General features: G+C 47.2%; 1 protein-coding gene across 1 annotated transcript; it reads right to left on the reverse strand.

The window, feature by feature from the left end:
* Positions 1-629: 629 nt before the first annotated feature.
* Positions 630-4,622, reverse strand: NKX1-2 (NK1 homeobox 2). The gene is made up of 2 exons (XM_031949391.1): positions 4,613-4,622; positions 630-3,215 (listed from the first exon to the last, which is right to left on the reverse strand). The coding sequence occupies exons 1-2, from the start codon at positions 4,620-4,622 to the stop codon at positions 2,419-2,421; spliced, it is 807 nt and encodes a 268-aa protein (XP_031805251.1). The 3' UTR covers positions 630-2,418.
* Positions 4,623-19,445: the final 14,823 nt, after the last annotated feature.

Below are 19,445 nucleotides of genomic sequence, written 5' to 3' on the forward strand. Positions count from 1 at the left end.
AAAAAGATAAATAATAAAAAGTGATATTCCATGTCAAAATACAAACATGCTTTTAACTTCAAAAAAATGCTTTTTAAACAATTGGACAATTTTTTAAAGCCTATTTGCTCCCTTACTATGTCATCATCAGGGATATGATCCATTTATTAATGACACAGTTATAAGACTATGGATCTAGAGCTGGAAAAGATCTTGGAGGCCGTTATAATTCTTTCTAAAGCCCTCATCTGTCAAAAACCTCAACTAGTCACAATGGACATTTTCATAGCAGCACCTGAACGTTCAGGAAACCTTTAAAACAATCATCTTATCTGAGTTTCATAACAACCTAGTGAGGCAGGACTTTAGGTATTGTTAATCCCATTTGACGCTAATGAAACTGAAGCTAATGTGGGCAAAGTGGTTGACCCAGGGACAGAAAGCTAAGTAAGTGTCCAAGATCCTTCCTGAATCCAATCCCAGCAATAATAAAACTCACAGGGCATTGTGAGGCTCAAAGGAGAGCCTCATATTTTAAAATTGAAAGGGATGGGGAGCTAGTCCATCCTCCCCCCATATTACAGAAGAGGGAATTTTATTCCAAATCTGGGGAGAAAAAAAATTAGGTTGACCAAAGACTGTGCTGAGGACATATAAATACTTTATTAGTTTCCCTCCTAGTAAGCATCCCCGTTCCACTTCTTTAGGAGCCATCCCCCAAATGCTTTGTCCAGAAGTTGGTTCACAATATGCCCTGAATAGAACTCTGGCTACTCTAGTCTAAATGACTGAAGTAGATTCAAGCGACAGGCAGAGTTTAGAACAAATTTGGGAAGGCACATCCTCATTTTTCCAAAGGAAATCTTCCTTTCTGGGACTCAAAGTGGAGCTGGAAGAGGGAACCTCCCCACCACTACCACCCCAGAGAGGATTGAGGATGCTCTCACAAGACACAAGCAAATCTTCCCATTCAGAAACAGACTGTTCTGCACTGTATGTTGTACTAGAATGCCCTTCTTTTTGGCCAGCTGGCAAGTTTTCTAAGACTCTCCCTGGGCATTTGGCTTTCCTAGCACATGTTGGCCAATAAACGGTGCAAATGTGAACCCGAGGAGATGAAGCAGCGCAAGCAGAGACCCGTTTCCCAAGAGTTTGGGGATTGAGGGGGTCTTTGGAGTGCCAGGAAATGGGGCTAGAAGAAAAAACTTGGGGGTCATCTAGTTCACAGAAGTTGGAGCGAGACGACAATTCTGCAGCCATCTCATTGTCCGAATTGAGGCCTAGAGAAGGAAAGGCAAAGTACCTGTTGTCTACTGGGGTGAAGGGGCAGAGCACAGGCTCAAAGGCGGGTCTTCTGACTCCCAAACCAGGGACCTACTCTCCTCCTCTACTGGCTCCTGCCTCTTCTCTCCTCCTTCAAGGAGATTGATTCTAAAGGGGAAGACAGCACCCAGAATCCAGGAAGGGGAATTAGACCAATCACATTCAGCTGGAAAAGTTTGGTATTTTAGCTGGGAACAAAACAACTGATGGAGGGACTCCAAGGAGGCATGTGAGTGCTAAGGGAACCCTAAATTCGCGCTGGCTGGAGAGGCAGCAGCCTGGGTCGTGCTCTTTAAGTAACCCTGCTACATTAGCAAAATAAAGGCAGGACTGGGTTAGAGCTTCTTAATCTGCCCTCCTAAGCTTGTGGGTTTTGCAACTAGGACTTGGGGACCTGTATTTTATAATGGGCTTCCTTTGTAGTCGGGTTTTTTAGTTGTCATTTAAAAGCAGGATTCTGGAAGGGCTCCGCAGGCTTCAGCAGACCTTGGCCAAGGGTTCCAGGACCAAAGGGCGAGGATCCTGGGCCACAGGCTTTCCCAGGGCTGTGTGGGACCACCAGTCTCTGTAGGGAGGACACTCGAGTGTGTGAGAAGGGACCCTCCAGGCTGTTTGAATGCTGTCTGGCCCAAAAGATCGCTTCAAGGCCTCGATGAAACCTTAGCCCCCAACGGCAGAGAAAATACTACAGAATGGGGGGGGGGTTCAGATCCGGTTAATGTTTAGCCCGCTTTTTTCTCTTGGTTCTGAAAACAGAGATGTCTTGGAAAGGGAGCTGGGGCCGGAGACCAAGAATTGGGGTTCAAATGTGTCTTTGCTGCTTAATTCTTGCCAGATCTCTCCCTGGACCTCGGTGTCTCTGTCTAAAACAAGCGCCCTGGGGCTCCCTTAACGTTCTACAGATAAATGATCTTTAGGGCAGACGCTCCCCAGAAGTTCGGGGCCGCAGAAGTTCGAGTCCCCGCGCTCCCGCAGCTCTGTAGAAGTCTAGCACAGGCGGGACCTCCCGGCATGGGGCCGGACGCCCCTTCGTGGACGCCCCATCAGTCCCACAAAGGAGCCCCCGAAGGCGCGGGTGAATCGGAGCCCCGGAGCCCGCCTGGAGGAGGGGGGCGCTTAGAGGTGTGGGGCATAGAAAGGGCTCAAGTAGGTGGAACCAAGGAAGGGGGCAAAGGGGCCCCCGGCCGCGGCCGCCGTCAGGGGGAAGGAGGCGGCGGCCGGGAAGAGGACGTTGGCCGAGGAATAGGGGGGGAACGTCTGGAAGTGGAGGGCGCTGGGGCCCGGCGGGCTGGGGCTGCGGCCGGCCGCCTGGCCCGCTCCTCCCGGGGCTCCCGCCGCTCCCGGCGGGGCGGGCAGCGCGGCCGGCCCGTCGGCGCCCGGGTTCTGCTTCTTCCACTTGGTGCGCCGGTTCTGGAACCAAATCTTCACCTGCGTCTCGGTGAGGCTGAGCGCCAGCGCCAGGTTGAGCCGTTCGCAGACGGACAGGTAGCGCGTGGCTCTGAACTTGTTCTCCAGGGCCACCAGCTGCTCGTACGTGAAGGCGGTGCGCGCCCGGCGGGGCTTGGCGCAGCCGCTGCCCTCGGGGGGCCGCCGGCGCTTCGGAGGCCGCGGCGACTGGGAGCCCTCCGGGCCCGGGGCCGGCCCCGCTCCTCCCCCGCCGCTGCTGCCCCCGCCACCCCGGCCCTCCGGCGGCTCCGGCTCCGACGAACCCCGACGCCTTCGGCGCAGCCGCCGCCGCTGCCTGCCGAGTCCCTGCCCGGGGAGCCCCGGAGCCTCCTCGGCCTCCTCAGCCTCGGCCTTCTCCCCATCTTCATCTTCATCGTCCTCCTCGTCGTCGTAGTCTTCCTCGTCGTCGTCTTCCTCCTCCTCTTCCTCCTCCACGGAGCCGTCCAGGACGCAGGCTGGTCCGCTATCTAAGGGGGAGAAGAGAGCGTGACTAGGGAGGACGCGGACCCCAAGCGGGGGTTGCCCGGCACTCTCTACCTCCGCCTCCTCCCCTTTACTAAGCACGTCCCGCCCAACCGCCCAGACCTCTAGTCCCTGCGAGCTCCTCACTAACCACCAGTCCCTCCCTCCCCCGCGGCCATAGAAGGCCAGACAAGCTTCCAGCGGAAGATGTTAGACTTGAGCCAGTTCTAACGCCTCATTTTACAGGTGAGGAGACTGGGCCCCAAAACCTTGCATCGAGTCCAGAGGTGGAAGCGGCCTTCATGGCTGGGGAAGTCACGCAACCTTCCCGAGCCTCTTTCTTCGACTGGAAAATGATAGTCGTTAGACCAGAAGCTTACTTCTGGGGTCCCCTTTAGGTCCTGTATCCTCAAGGCATCCTCTATCACCCCAATTCATCCAGTTAGCACCCCATCCCCATGGGTCTTGGAGCTAGGGACCTTACGGAGCAGGCTGTTCTCACTTCTCCTTCCCCTCCCCTCCCACCCCTCCTTTACAGGGGAGGAAACTGAGCCCCAGAGAGAGTCTACACTTGGATTTTGCTGCCCATATTTAAATCGAATCTGGGACAGCTTCAACTTTATCCCTTGCCATATTGCTGGAGAATCTCCCGTCTCCCCTCTAAAAGAGCATTTTACCCCACATCAATAAAGGCCACCAGGCCCATTGGGCAAAGGTTTCGGGGGACAAAATCATGAGGGAGGGACAGTTTGGGGTGTGGGGTAGGGGAAGATCTCATTACAATGAGACATTGAGATGTCAGATGCTCTCGAGTGTTGTCTCCCACATCCCGAGGAGCTGATTTTGGTCTGTGACCGATATAGATTTGGAAGCAATTAAAAAAAAAAAAGAAGTTATTAAGATCCCCTCCCTTAAAAAGCGCAATTCCCCCTCTCCCATCTTCTCTCTCCTGCTGCGTTAATAGAGTTTCAGATTTGTGAGGGGCCAGATCGATAGATGTCATCTATTAAAGGTAAGTTTTAATCGAGCAATATTAGGATCAGACAGGGAAAGGGGGTTTGAAGTGCGCACCTGCAAGCTGTGGGAAGGAGATATGCGGGAGGCAGTAATAGAATATCGATCAAGGAGGGGGGGAGCCCAGGCCCCCTCCGAGGGGCGACCTGAACAATTACCGGGCCTGGCCTGGCCGTCCCAAGCCCAATCTCCCTTGACCAAAAGCACCCAGAGCCCCAGACAATTATAGCTCAACTTTGGGTCTGCCCATCTCCTGTGATGGGGAGCGGGGATGGCTGAGCTCCTCATACCACCACCTTCCCTCCCTCATTCTGCTCTCTCTCCATCCCCCGCCCCTGCTGGGCTTTTGGGGACGGCCACTTCTTTCTAGGGTGCAAGGTGCGCTCACCTGCACCCATTCATCCGTTTCAAAAATGCTGGGAGCAGGGAATCCCTCCTCCTCCCTATCTGGGGTGAGGACAAGGAAAAAGGGTCCAAAGGAAAAGGATTTCCTCGCAGCAGCGGAAGGCTGTGTTCTCAGTCGGGGCCAGAAGTGAACTTGGTCCTTCCCTCCCGATCGTTTCTCAGTCCCTCTTCTTCCCACAACCAAACTGGGCAGGGAGAGCCACTGGCTGCCCAGCCGGCTGCACATCTCCAGATGTGGCTCAGGAAGGGCCTAGCAACCCCCGAGCTTTGGTGGGCTGGACAGGGATGGAGTCTTGGGCCGAGCGCTTGCCTCCTCCCTCTGCGTCTGGCCGCCCCTTTTGCCCTGACCTAGCTCTGCGGAGACCTCACCCCCTCCTACCCGAACCCGTTTCCTGCTCTGTGTCCTGGTGTTTCTGGGGGAGGGGGAGGAGGGGGAGACACCTGCCCGGGCCGAGCCAAGCGGCAGGCGAAAAGTTGGCGAGCCCGGGCCACCCTCGGCCTCCCCTTAGCTCCCGGCTCGGGCAGGCGGGGAAGCGGGAGCAGCTTCGGGCCGGGGGCGCCGGAGCCCCAGGATATCCTTACCCGAGATCTCGGCCTCCCCGCGGCCGCCGGGCTCCGCCTCGGCATTCTCCACCTGCCCCAAACTTTTGTCTTGCTCGCGGGGAGCGCAGAGGCCTCCCCGGGCGGCCGGGGCCCTTCTCCGGGTGAATTTCTGCGGGTCCAGGATGTCCAGGATGGAGAAGGAGATCTTGTGGTGGCCGGGGGCCACTTTGGCCCCGCCGTTCTGGCATGCCAGCATGCCCGTCCTCGGAGAGACGCCCCCCGAACCGGGCGGCCTCGGGCGCCGGGAAGGCGGCGGGCAGCGCGGGGGGAGAGGGGGGTTCTGGCAGCGAGCCCTTCCTGCGCGCTCCCGGGCGGCCCGGAGGAACGGATGCCGGAGGCGGCGGCCCCGGAGGCGGCCCCGCTGACGGACCGATGGCTGCGGGCCGGCCGCACGCCCGGGAGCCGCGCCGCCCACACACCGAGGCCGGGACTCGCGGAGGTCCGGTGCCAGTGGCGGCGCCGCGGGTCTCCGGGAAGAGGAGGGCTGGGGAAGGAGGGTAAAGTGGGAAGGCTCGGGGGGAGGGGGAGGCGGGGGCCGCGCGGCTATTGGCACTGGCTGGTCTGGGGGTCTCCAGCCACGTGGAGCGGGATGGGGGGCGGGGACAGGGGGGCCACGGGGACGAGGACCGAGCAGAGGACTGGCTTCTGAGGGTCGTGAAGCCAACCCTCCCTCCCAGTGGCCGGGGGCCGGGGCGCGCAGCTGCCGGGGGTCTGAAGCGAGGCTCCCGGCTTCTTTGACAAGTAAAGCTTTTCTCGGCGGCTGCGGGCGCTGGGGTCGGAGGAGGGCGGGATTGTCACCTAAGTCCCACCCCCCGCAGCCAATTTCCAAGACTGCTTCTTCCTTCGCTCTGAGCCTGGGGCAGATTCCGGGGGCTGCCTGCAAACGGCCGGGGGTGGGGGCGGGGACCAGGGGAGACATTAAGCCGAGCGGGCTAGCCTCGGACTCCGCGATGGCCGCGCCACCCTCCCGTCGACCCCAGTCTTCAGAGGCCAAGTCTCTCGGACCCGGGGCTCCCAGACTCCGAGGGCCCCAACGCCCCGTGCCCAGCCCCCCCTCCGGATGCTAACGAGCTCTGGGGCTCGCACCGATTAGCCGGAGCGGGGAAGGGCATTGCTGAAGGGGCGGGGGGCTCTCTGAGGAGCTCTGAGGGGATCAGCGGGCGGCTGAGGTTGGACGCGCGAAGCCCAGGGTGCGAATTTCTCCTCGGCCCCTCACTAGCCCCCCAGTGCCTCTGGGCACAGCACTCCCCCCTCTGAAACTCAGCTGTAAAAATGGGCGGCCACGGGCCCCTGAGGGGCCTCTCTCTCCAACTCTGTGAGCCCGATGCGGACTCGCACGCTCCAAGCTTTGGCCACGTCCGGACGCGCCGCGCGGCCCGCGGGCCACTGGCTCTGTTTGGTTCTGCTCCCAGTCCGGGATTTCTACTCTGCCCCCTTTGAAGGGCTTTCGGTCTTAGAGAGCGACCTGCCGCGTGAAGAGGATCGTTGACTGACCCACGGTCACTCAACCACTATATTCCCGGGCGGGACTTGAACCCCGGGCTAGCGAAATGTTCAAATGACCCAGCGAGAGCCCAGAGCCGCGGGAATGGCCACTGTAGCGTTCATCCCCACAGCGAGGAAGCCTCTCTCCTCGGTCTGGGGGTCCAGGCTCTCAGTCATTTGCGGGGGCTGGGGCTGGGGGTGGGGATACTGGGCTGAGGAGGCAGCAGGTGGAGGCTTTGAAGTCACTGGCAATTGTAGACCCTCCCTTCGTCCCAGCCCCGCTTCCCGCTGCGTAGAAAGCCTTGCTGGAGTCGGGGTCTCAAGGCAGAGAGCGGAGAGTGGAAGGGGGTCTCCCTGCCTCTCCAAGTGTGTCCGGGAGGCTCCAAGTCAGAGGCGGCCCCGGACTCTGGGCGCAGAGCCCCCCCCCCCCCCCGGCGGTTCCGATCCATCCCCGTCCCCATCCCCTCCCCCCGCCCCCAGTCCCCCGGCCCGGCAGCCCCTCCCCGGCCCCCTGGGGCTCCCGCACAATGCCTCGGCAATTAGGATCATCAGAGCAGGTAAACGAGAGGAAGAGGAGGGGCAGCCCGCTCATTCCCGGCCCCATCTGCGCTGCCAAAGGAGCCCGGCCGGGGGGTCTCTTTTTAGCCTTTCACATTCAAAGCCTCCCTTCTCCACCCCTGGGCTGCCCGAGAATTCCCGGCGGGCTTGAAAGCCCTCGCCGATCGCTCCGCGGCTCCCATTTTCCAGAGAATTCCAGCTCGCCGGGGAGGGAGGGGGGGCTTTAAGGAATGGGGGCCTCCTCCTCCCTCCCTGCAGCAAGGTGCAGGAGCTTGCCTTGGCCTGAGCCAGGGAACCTGGGAGGATGGAAGGAAGGAGGGAGAGAAAAAAGGAAGGGAGGGAGAACGGAAGGAAGAAAACGAAGGAGAATTTATTAAATGGCCCAGCTTCCCTCTTAAGGCTGGTGCTGTGGTCCCCAGTTTATAATGGAGGAAGCGGAAGCGGCCCGAGGGTGTGATTTGCCCCAAGACGCCCGAGCACTGAGTGACTGAAGTCACTCTTCCTAACGAACTACCGTGGCGAGGAAGGCGCGGCCGTTAGGAGCCCCAAAGAGCAAGGGGAGAGAGGGAGCAGGTGCACGGCTTGGTTCCTAACTTTCTCTCCTCGTCGCGTCTTGCTTTCCCTCTTCCTCCCTCTGATCCCTCCAACTCTTCATGCGTTCACCGGATTCAACAAACACTTAATAATTAAAGTTGTCCGAGGAGCGCTTATGGGGGGGGGAGGGGGGGTTGCCAGGCCAGATGCGAGCCGGGGTGGTCGCTTGGGTGTTTCCCTTTGTTGGAGGGGAGAATTCAACCTGGGGGTGGGGCCCGTGACATCAAAACAAAGTCATAAATATTTAAAACTCAACGTGCCTTAAACAGCCCGGGGCCCGGGGCCCGGGGCGCTTTCATTTGGACGTCTCCTTCGGGGATCCGAGGGGCCCCCCTCCTGCCTGCCCATCCTTCGGATTCCCCGGGAGGGAAGCCCGCCCCCGCCCGCCCTCACTCTCCCTCACCTGGGGAGGACTCAATGGGACAGCCCCAGCCGTCCTCTTGTAATTCATTCATACATTTCCTAGTGGCAGCTCGGACTCCTGCGCTTTGAAATTCCTTATTAGTTATGTGTATACATGGGAACTTAATGAAGGAACCCAAGGGCTGTCAGCCACGTGACCGACAGATGTGTGGGTATGACTTGGGGACTGGGCTTGGGATTTCATGGGTAGAAGGAGCTCCGGGTGTAGACGCTCCCACTGGCAGTGCACTTAGCACTTGAGGCACTTTTGATGTTAGCAAGCTGCCTGGAGCACAGAGGGGTTAATAGACTCAGAGGGTCACACAGTCAGATCTTTCTGGATCCAAGGCTGGCTCTCTATCCATTATCCTGCCCTCTATCTGAAGGCAAGAAGGAACCTTTTGCCCAAATTTAAGTTAATGCCTCCTTTCTGTCTCTTCCCACTGCGTGACAGGTGACAAGTGCTTAATATTTGTCAACTGATTGGCTCCCATTGTGTACCCATTGATGTGCATTTTTTTTTTATTTAATAGCCTTTTATTTACAGGCTATATGCATGGGTAACTTTACAGCATTAACAATTGCCAAACCTCTTGTTCCAATTTTTCACCTCTTACCCCCCCACCCCCTCCCCTAGATGGCAGGATGACCAGTAGATGTTAAATATATTAAAATATAAATTAGATACACAATAAGTATACATGACCAAAACGTTATTTTGCTGTAGAAAAAGAATCAGACTAGTTGATCAGTGGAATAGATTAGGTTCAAGGGATAAAACAGTCAACAAATATAGCAACCTAGTCTTTGACAAACCCAAAGATCCCAGCTTTTGGGATAAGAACTTACTGTTTGATAAAAATTGCTGGGAAAATTGGAAACTAATATGGCAGAAACTAGGCATTGATCCATACTTAACGCCGTACACCAAGATAAGGTCAAAATGGGTTCATGACCTAGGCATAAAGAATGAAATTATTAATAAATTAGAGGAACATAGGATAGTTTACCTCTCAGACCTGTGGAAGGGGAAGGTTTTTATGACCAAAGCAGAACTAGAGATCATTACTGATCACAAAATAGAAAATTTCGATTATACCAAACTGAAAAGTTTTTGTACAAACAAAACTAATGCAGACAAGATTAGAAGGGAAGCAATAAACTGGGAAAATATTTTTACAGTCAAAGGTTCTGATAAAGGCCTCATTTCCAAAATATATAGAGAATTAACTCTAATTTATAAAAATCAAGCCATTCTCCAATTGAAAATGGTCAAAGGATATGAACAGACAATTCTCAGATGAAGAAATTGAAACTATTTCTAGTCATATGAAAAGATGCTCCAAGTCATTATTAATCAGAGAAATGCAAATTAAGACAACTCTAAGATATACCTACACACCTGTCAGATTGGCTAAGATGACAGGAAAAATAATGATGATTGTTGGAGGGGATGTGGGAAAACTGGGACATTGATTCATTGTTGGTGGAGTTGTGAACGAATCCAACCATTTTGGAGAGTAGTTTGGAACTATGCTCAAAAAGTTATCAAACTGTGCATACCCTTTGATCCAGCACTGTTACTACTGGGATTATATCCCAAAGAGATTATAAAGAAGGGAAAGGGACCTGTATGTGCACGAATGTTTGTGGCAGCCCTTTTGTAGTGGCTTAGAAACTGAAACTGAATGGATGTCCATCAGTTGGAGAATGGCTGAATAAATTGTGGTATATGAAAATTATGGAATATTACTGTTCTGTAAGAAATGACCAACAGGATGATTTCAGAAAGGCCTGAGAGACTTACACGAACTGATGCTAAGTGAAATGAGCAGGACCAGGAGATCATTATATACTTCAACAACAATACTAGATGATGACCAGTCCTGATGGATCAGGCCATCCTCAGCAACGAGATCAACCAAATCATTTCTAATGGAGCAGTAATGAACTGAACTAGCTATACCCAGAAAAAGAACTCTGGGAGATGACTAAAACCACTACATTGAATTCTAGTCCCTATATTTATGCACACCTGCATCTTTGATTTCCTTCACAAGCTAATTGTACAATAATTCAGAGTCTGATTCTTTTGTACAGCAAAATAATGTTGTGGTCATGTATACTTATTGTGTATCTAAGTTATATTTTAATATATTTAACATCTACTGGTCATCCTGCCATTTAGGGAGGGTGGGGGTGGGGTAAGAGGTGAAAAATTGAACAAGAGGTTTGGCAATTGTTAATGCTGTAAAGTTACCATGTATATATATCCTGTAAATTAAAGGCTATTAAATAAAAAAAAAAAAAAAAAAAAAAAAAAAAAAAAGAAAAAGAATCAGACTCTGAAATATTGTACAATTAGCTTGTGAAGGAAATCAAAAATGCAGGTGGGCATAAATATAGGGATTGGGAATTCAATGTAATGGTTTTTAGTCATCTCCCAGAGTTCTTTTTCTGGGCGTAGCTAGTTCAGTTCATTACTGCTCCATTAGAAATGATTTGGTTGATCTCGTTGCTGAGGATGGCCTGGTCCACATTGATGTGCATTTCCCCCCAAAACCTACATTGGACATTTTTACAGATTTCAAAGCTGGCAGATTTTTTTTTTTAATTATAGCTTATTTATTTATTTATAAATTATAAATTATTTTATTATAGCTATTTATTTTGTTTGATTTACGCTTGGGTGATTTTTCAGCATTGACCCTTGCAAAACCTTCTGTTCCAACTTTTCTCCTCCCACCCCTCCCCCAGATGGCAGGTAGACCAATAACATGTTAAATATGTTCAAGTATAAGTTAAATATAATATATATATACATGTCCATACAGTTATTTTGCTGCACAAAAAGAATCAGACTTTGAAATAATGTACAATTAACCTGAGAAGGAAATCAAAAATGCAGGTGGACAAAAACAGAGGGATTGGAAATGCTATGTAGTGACTCACTCTCATTTCCCAGAGTTCTTTCGCTGGGTATAGCTGGGTCTCTTCATTATTGAACAAATGGAACTGATTTGGTTCATCTCATTGTTGAAGAGACTAGCAGATCATTTAAAAAATATTATCTAATTTGAGCCTTATAACTCTGGGAGAGCAGGACAGCAGCAGATAGCATTGGTTCCATTTTTGCAGATGGTGAAGATTCATTTATGGTAATTCACTAATTCTTTGAGAAGCTCTAGGCATTTATTCCAGAAGAAAATACTGGAGTTTCTTCCCCCTATTGTCCCAGGCAGAATTTGAATTCAGGCCTTTTTGATCCCAAGCCCACTATATCCAATGTATCCTGTATATTAAGCTGTTTCTCAAAGTGACTGTTAAGTTTTATGAAGCTTTGTCCAAAACGAACATTTCGCAGTTCTTCCTTTTGATAACTAGTTGCTGTCTTCAGTTCAGGGCTGATTGCATTCTGAAATGCATTTCCATTCACTTTTCTGTGGATGGTAGCAGTGATGCTGTGTGGGGCAGATGAAAATCACTGGGCTTGAGCAGCAGATTAAAATGAGGCCTTTCTTTTTGCCAGAACTTGGGAATTGCTATGAGATCTTTACTGTTCTTGCTGAAGGATTCACCTTTTTTGGAAAACTCATGGTGCTGATAAGGGCAAAAAAGAATGATTTGACCTAGAAGTCCCCAAAGAAATGGCCAATGAGAGGATAAATGATACTATGTCCATACAATATCATCTAAAAATCATCAGAGACAGGTCTGGCCCCCTCTTAAAAATGCTGATACTTTGCAAGGTTCAATGTTGAAAAATTACCCATGCATATGTTTTGTAAATAAAAAGCTATAATAATAATAATAAAATCCAAAAAAATTTTTAAATGCAATACACTTTATTTTTAAAAAGATACTTCCCAGAAATGCTCAAAGAATCTCCCTTACAAAATACATTCTCCTACCCATCAAGTAGGAAATGACAGAACAAAACATGTACATGAATGTAATGAAATATTATTGTGTAATAAGAAATGCTAAAAAGGTAGATTTCAGAAAAATCTGGAAAGATCTGTATGAACTGATGCAAAGTGAAATGATCAGAACCAGGAAAACATTGTACACAATATCAGCAACATTGTGTTGATGATCAAGTATGAGTGACTCAGTGCCTCTCAAAAACTCAAGGATCCAAAGCAAGTACAAAGGATTCAGGAAGGAAAATGCTAGATAAAGAACTGATGGACTTTGAATGAAGATCAAAGCATACTTTTTTTTCCATCTTTTTTGGGTGTGTTTTTTCCCTTTTGATGTTTCTTCTTTTGAAACTGTAATTAATATAGAAATGTGTTTTACATGATACCACATGTATAACTTTTATTAAATTGTCTACCATTTTAGGAAGAAGGAAAGGGAGGGAAGGAGGAAGGGAGAAAAATTTGGAACTCAAAATGAATGCTAAAAATTGTCTTGATAATTGGGAGAAAAAACAAGATATTATTTTTAAAAAGACATTCCCTGATGTGAACCGGATGCAGTCATTTGGAAAGCAATTTGAAACTGTGCCCCCAAAGTCATTCATACCCTTTGACTCAGTGAAAAACAAAAACAAAAATCTAGTTCCATCTCTAAAGAGTTTAAAGGAAGAGGAAAGGGATATATATATATATTTACAGTAGCTTGTGTATGTGTGTGTGTGTGTGTGTGTGTGTGTGTGTGTGTTCTCAAAGAACTGGAAACCTAGAGTGTTCCCCATCAACCCAAGGATGACTGAACAAATTATAATAATGGAATACTATTATGCCAAAGGGAAGGATGAAATGAGTGTGTTCAGAGAAACCTGGGAAGATTTATATGAACTAAAATGGAGTAATGTGAGCAGAACCAAGAGAATCACTTACATGAAAACAGCAACATTGTAAATGACTTGGACAGATTTCAGATCTCTGTCCAATGTCGTGACCAATCCTTGGAGAACACTAATCAGGATATCAGAATGAGTTGTACTCTTTTTGGATTTAGGGATTGTGAGAATTTGTTTTACTTTACTGTGGATATTTTTAGCAAAGTTTTTTTTTTCTTTTTCTTTTAGGAGGATGGGAAGGAGAGAAAATAAATACTTATTGATTGAAAAATAAAATGACAAAAATAGATTTCTCCCCCAGAGAATTATTGATCATTAACAGGATTGACCGTTATTATGGATGCCTTGCCATCTGTCGAGCCCTGGTATATATCATTCCCTTCTCCCTTTCTACCTTATATTCTCACTCTGGTAAAAGTAATCAAATCACGGCTGCTATTAGTGACTGGAAAGAGAACCTTGTAACCCAGAACTTTATGGCCAAACAATCTCTGTAGCTCCTGAGACCAAAGCTACCCTCCTTGGCTCCCATACCTTTCTAGGTGCTGGGATTCTTGATTATAGAGTATCCCAAATTTTCCCTGTACTTTTTACTCAAAAGAAAAAGAAAAGAAAATTTTGATTTTACCATATATATGCACACAACAAATAAAATAGGATAATGTAATTATTTGTGAAACATTGTCTCCCCTACTCTTAGGTTTGGCTAAGTTCTTGCCACCCGAGGGTACAAATACCAGAAACCCTTATTCTTTTAGGAAATAAATTCTTTTGAGAGCACAGAGTCTACCTTTCTCCTCCTCCCCCATCTTTATTCACTAGTTAGATACAAGGGAACATCATAGATATTTAATAAATGTCCATTTATTTGGTCATTTAGTTATTGCAATTGATGAGTTGTTGAACTAGCCTTTTTTAAAAAAATTAATGTTTCTATTTTTGCACCAAGCTTTTTAGCCAAGAAAATCAGGTAAGCCCATCCACCTCCCCTGCAGGTTCAGATAGTCTGAGCCTGATATCCCACATCCATTTCTCACCTATACTTGTGCACTATCATAGGTGTGTTTCATCATCTGTTCTCCAAATGGGAAGTTGGTGATTCCAGACAGACTCCAACTGGGACAGTCATTGTGTATTTATTCTGACCTGGCTTTCTTGCCTTGACTTCAGCTCCTAGGAGACTCCCCATGTTTTCTTCTCATCACTTCTCCTGGTGGCACTGCATCCCATGACATCCAGTCCCCATCTTGCTCAGCCATTCTCGTCGGCCTCTTTCTTAGTTCATTTCGGCTTGCTCTGTTCAGAACCAGATCTGGAGGCCACCAGATGGCTTTAACTTAAGGGCAGATCGGCTTGGGAGGAAAGTAACCGTCTCTCCAGTTCTCCATAGATTGTGAAGGCCGGGCATTGAGCTCTCTCGTTGACTCCACTGGAAGAGAAAACCCCGGACAAGTTAAGTCTGTTGGAATGCCAACCTGGGAATGATAGTGGGATCCCCTTGACATCTCCCTCAGTGGGGCGGCTGATTTCTCCTGCTGTTTTCCTACTAATGCACAGATATGGATGTGTATTTTTAGCAACCCACCTTCCCTGTGCTCCCGGCCCGGCTTTCTCAGCACGGACATTAAAATTCTGTCCGAGTTTTGTCTTCAAATTGCTTTGATGCTAGGTGGGTTTCAACCCTGACCTGTCCTGATGGCAAGTGACGGCTGTAACAAGCTGTGGATCAATATTCATAGCGGGTGTCCGGGACTGATAACACCGGCCAAGACAATGTTCACTATCGGCGTGGACAGCTGAGATATTGGACCATTAGTGATGTTGTTTTAAATAACCCGCTCCCTGACTGGGGCCATTTAATGAATTTCACAGTTTAGATAGTATCTTTAAGGAGAGACCAAAGACTATTCTGGAGGTGCTGATGCAAATCAATGATGCCGAGCTCTCAGGAAAAACAAAGCACTTGCCTCGAATTTCCACCCAGAATCCTCCATAGGCTGCTTGAGCCCTCTGGGATGGGGAGTGCTTGCAGTCCATGCCGTGGCAGGGGAGGGGGGGCGCAATGTGACCAGCTGAGTTAAAACACCGGTGATAACATCTCCTTGACTGCCGATTGAAAACAAAGAGTCCAGTGGTGCCCTCGGTAGTGATATCCAGCTGCAGAGGTGGGGTGGCCAGAATTTTATCCCAAAGTATTTAAAGGGTGCCAAATTACTGTTTGTTTATTGCTGTCATAAACTCATTGATCTAGGCAAGGAAAGAAGGAACCTCAAAGACAGGGAGTTCAGCCTCCTCCTTTTTCGGTTGAGGAAAGAAACTAAGACCAGAGAGGTGACCCAGGCGGCAAAGGGGAGATTCGAACCCAGCTCCTCTGATTCCATACCCCTTGCTGTTTCTACTCTCCCATACTGTCTCCTCTTTGTTTTAAATCTGAATCATACCCTCACTTATGTGATAAACTATTAAGCAACCCAACTAATATAGCAACCATGCCCAATGCTCAAAGCTCCCTCCTTCTCCAACACAATAAAGCTGATTCCTTTCCTCTGCTCTTCTTGATGGTGGGCACAACAATCAGAAGGCCATAAGAGCACTCGTCGTCTGGTGGCAGCTGCTAACAAAAAAGCTCAGTGCCAAGGTACCAGACATATTTGTGAATATAGGAAGTCTCCAGATGGTGAAATGGGCTGAGCTCCTCAAGTCTGTTCCAGTCTTCAGTCTTCTGTCCCTCTAAGCTTTGTGCTGCAGCTTACTATTCTTTATGTTTTACAGTTGAGGAAACAGAGGTTCAGAGTGGTTGGGACCTACTCAAAGTCACCGAGCTGGGGAGTTAAGTATCTGAAGCAGGATTTGATCTCAGTTCTATCATAGTCCAGCACTTTATTCATAGAAGGAGAGGGGGTGACTACAGCTACAGAATATTGTATATATTGGCAGTCTTGACTGTTTCTTTGGCTGGTTTTGCTCAGGGGAAGGGCCCCTGGGTGGATTGGTAGATGGGACATCTCCAGATCATAATATAAAGAGTGGGATTTTTTTTCCCATTAAAATAGTTGATATGTGGGGGAAGCTACAGGTTGGCCAGTATTTTGGTACAGGCCAGCAGAGACTTTGTCCTGTTTTGAGCTTTTCTATAACTGTCTTCTGCCATCGTGGTCTTAAAACATTTTGTCAACTCCTATATGAAATCTTTCTTGCTCTCTGTAATATCTCTTGCATCCAGTCTCTCCAGTCAGTGCCATTTCTATCTCTGTAATATCTCTTGCATCCAGTCTCTCCATTTAATTCCCTGGTTCCATCCAGGATGGAGCCCTCATTACCTTTCACCTCCACCATTTATGAAACTCATAGTTTCCAACTAAACTTGGGGGCATTTTGCACGCTGCCTATTTGGAAGGGGGCATCTATTTGCTGGAGAGAATGCTGATGGGATGCTGCAAGCCAGGATGAGAGGAGAATGGGTTCATGTGCTTTGAAAAGGGTAGGCTCCTTCTTAGCGTGGACCCTCATAATGTCACCCTTCTTACATGGGACATGTATGGCTTATATTTGGATAAACTCTTCCCTGCTTGCCTTCTCTCCCTCCAGTCCATCTCCTCTGTTCTGCAGCTTTGCTACTATACCTTTTCTCCTTAATCTTTATCTACTCTATGCTTCCTTGATGCTTACAAACATTCCAATATAGCCTCCATTAAAAAAAAAAAAAAAGGATGTGTGTGTGTGTGTGTGTGTGTGTGTGTGTATCTGACCATTCCAATGAGCTAACTTCCTGTATGTCTCCTCTTCACAGCTAAACACCTACAGAAAGCTGTTCACATTGGCCACCTGTACTTCCTCACTGTATTCTAAACCATCAAAGAGTTTTGACCTATCAGTCAGCTGAAATTACTCTCTTCAAAGTTGCCAATAATTTTTAAAAATCTATTTGATGCTATTTTCAGTTCTGAATTCTCTCCCTCCTGCTTCTACCTTCTACACTCATTGAGAAGGCAAGAAAAACAAACCCATATCAAATTTGCATAGTCAAGCAAAATAAATCCCTGCATTAGTCACATGAAAAAAGTAAGAACATACATTTTATTTTAATCTGTGCCCAGAGCCTATCACTTCTCTGTTGAGAGGTGGGCACTAAACGTTATCATAAGTCCTTTAGAATGGTGTAAGATGTGCTATTCACAGTGCTGAGGTCTTTCAAGGTTGTTTATCTTTGCCAATGTTCTTTTTTCAACATTTAAAAAAAAAATTCAAGTTCTAAATAATCTTTCTTCCCCCAGCCCTTCCCCCACTCATTGAGAAGGCAAGCAATGTAGGGCCCATTATACATGTGAAGTCATGCAAAACACATTTCCATATTAGCCATGTCACCAGAGTGGGGAGAGGGGGAAGGAAGACAAGAAAAATAAAAGTAAAAAAAATGTTCTTCCATCACAAAGAGGCCATAAGTTCTATCTGAAGATGGAGAGCAGTTTTTTATCATGGAAGTTGTCTTGGATTGTTGTCTTGGTCAGAGCAGCTAAGTCTTTCACAGCTGATCATAGTTACAATATCGCTGTTACTGTGTACAGTATTCTGGTTCTGTTCGCTTTGCTTTGCATGAGTTTGTATAAGTCTTCCCAGGTTTTTCTGAAACCTGGCCTTTCATCATTTCTTTAAAAAAAAAATACTTTCATTTATTTACTTAAATATGTCCCAGTTACATGTCAAATTTTTTAACAACCATTTTTAAAAATTAAGTTCCAAATTATCTCCTTTCTTCCTGCTGTTCTTCCTTGAGAAGGCAAGCAATTTGATAGCTATTACACATATGAAGCCATGCAAAACACGTTTTCATGTTAGCTATATTGCAAAAGAAAACACAAAAATCAAGAAAGATAATTTTAAAAAGTATGTTTCAATATGTATTCAGCGTATATCAGTTCTCTCTTTGGAGATGGAGAGCATTTTCCATCATGGGTCCTTTGGAATTGTATTATTGTCTTGATTATAGTTGCTAAGATTTTCCATAATTGGTAATTATTACAATGTTGCTCTTGTTTTGTATTATGTTCTCCTACTTCTGTTTGCATCAGCTCAGGTAAGTCTTTCCAGGTTGTTCTGAAACCATCCTGCTCCTCATTTCTTATAGCAAAATAATATTCCATCACAAACATATACAACTTGTTTGTCATTCCCCAATTGATGGATATCTCCTTGATTTCTAATTCTTAGTCACTACAAAAAGAACGGATGATATATATATATATATATATATATATATATATATATAGTATGTATGTATGTCCTTTTTTCTTTTCTTTGATCTCTTTGAGATACAGATCTATTGGTGGTATTGCTGGATCAAAGAACATGCAGAGTTTCATAACTCTTTGGACACAATTCCAAATTCCTCTCTAGAATGATTGGCCCAGTTCATAACTTCACCATTAGTGCATAAGTTTCTTTTTTTTTTTTTTCATATCCTCTTCAGTATTTGCCATTTTCCTTTTCAGTCATCTTAGACAATTTGATAGGTGTGAGATAATATCTCGGAGTTGTTTTAATGTGGATTTCTCTACTTGGTAGTGGTTTACCGTACTTTTTTTCATGACTATTGATAGATTTGATTTTTCTTCTGATAACTGCTTATTTTTATATTCTCTGACCATTTATCAATTGAGGAATGGCTCTTATTTTTTGTAAATTTGGCCCAGTTCCTATATATTTGAGAAATGAAACTTTGATCAAACTCTTTGAAAAATTTCTTCCCATCACCACCCCCACCAGTATTTTGTTTGTTTTCTCATTTTTGGCTGAATTGGTTTTGTTTATATAAAAACTTTCTAATTTCATAGAATCAGAATTATATATTTCACCTCTCATGATCTTTTCTCCTATTTTGGTCATTATCCATAGTTCTATGGGGCACATTTTCCATGCTTCCCTAAGTTGCTTATATCATCCTTTAGGTCTAACTTATTTACCTTTGTTGACCTTGTCTTGGTATTTAGTGTGAGATATTAGCCTATCCTAGTTTTTGCCAGAACACTTTCTAGTTTTCCTGGCAGTTTTTATCAAATTGCAAGTTCTTGACACAAAAGCTTGGATCTTTGGGTTTATCAAACACTAGATAACTGGTCACTTGCCTCTCTACACTGTGCAACTAATCTATTCCACTGATCCACAATCCTATTTCTTAACTACTACCAGATTGTTTCACTAATTACTACTTTGTAATATAGTTTGAAATCTGGTACTACTAAGCAGCCTTCTTTCACTCCACCTTCCCGCCCCCCCACTGATTCCCCTGATATTCTTGATTTTTTATGCTTCGAAATGATTTTTAAAAAATGTTTAGCTGTACAAAATATTTTTTTAGTAGTTTGTT

This window comes from Sarcophilus harrisii, chromosome 2 (genome assembly GCF_902635505.1).
Source record: "Sarcophilus harrisii chromosome 2, mSarHar1.11, whole genome shotgun sequence".
Classification (NCBI taxonomy): Eukaryota; Metazoa; Chordata; class Mammalia; order Dasyuromorphia; family Dasyuridae; genus Sarcophilus; species Sarcophilus harrisii.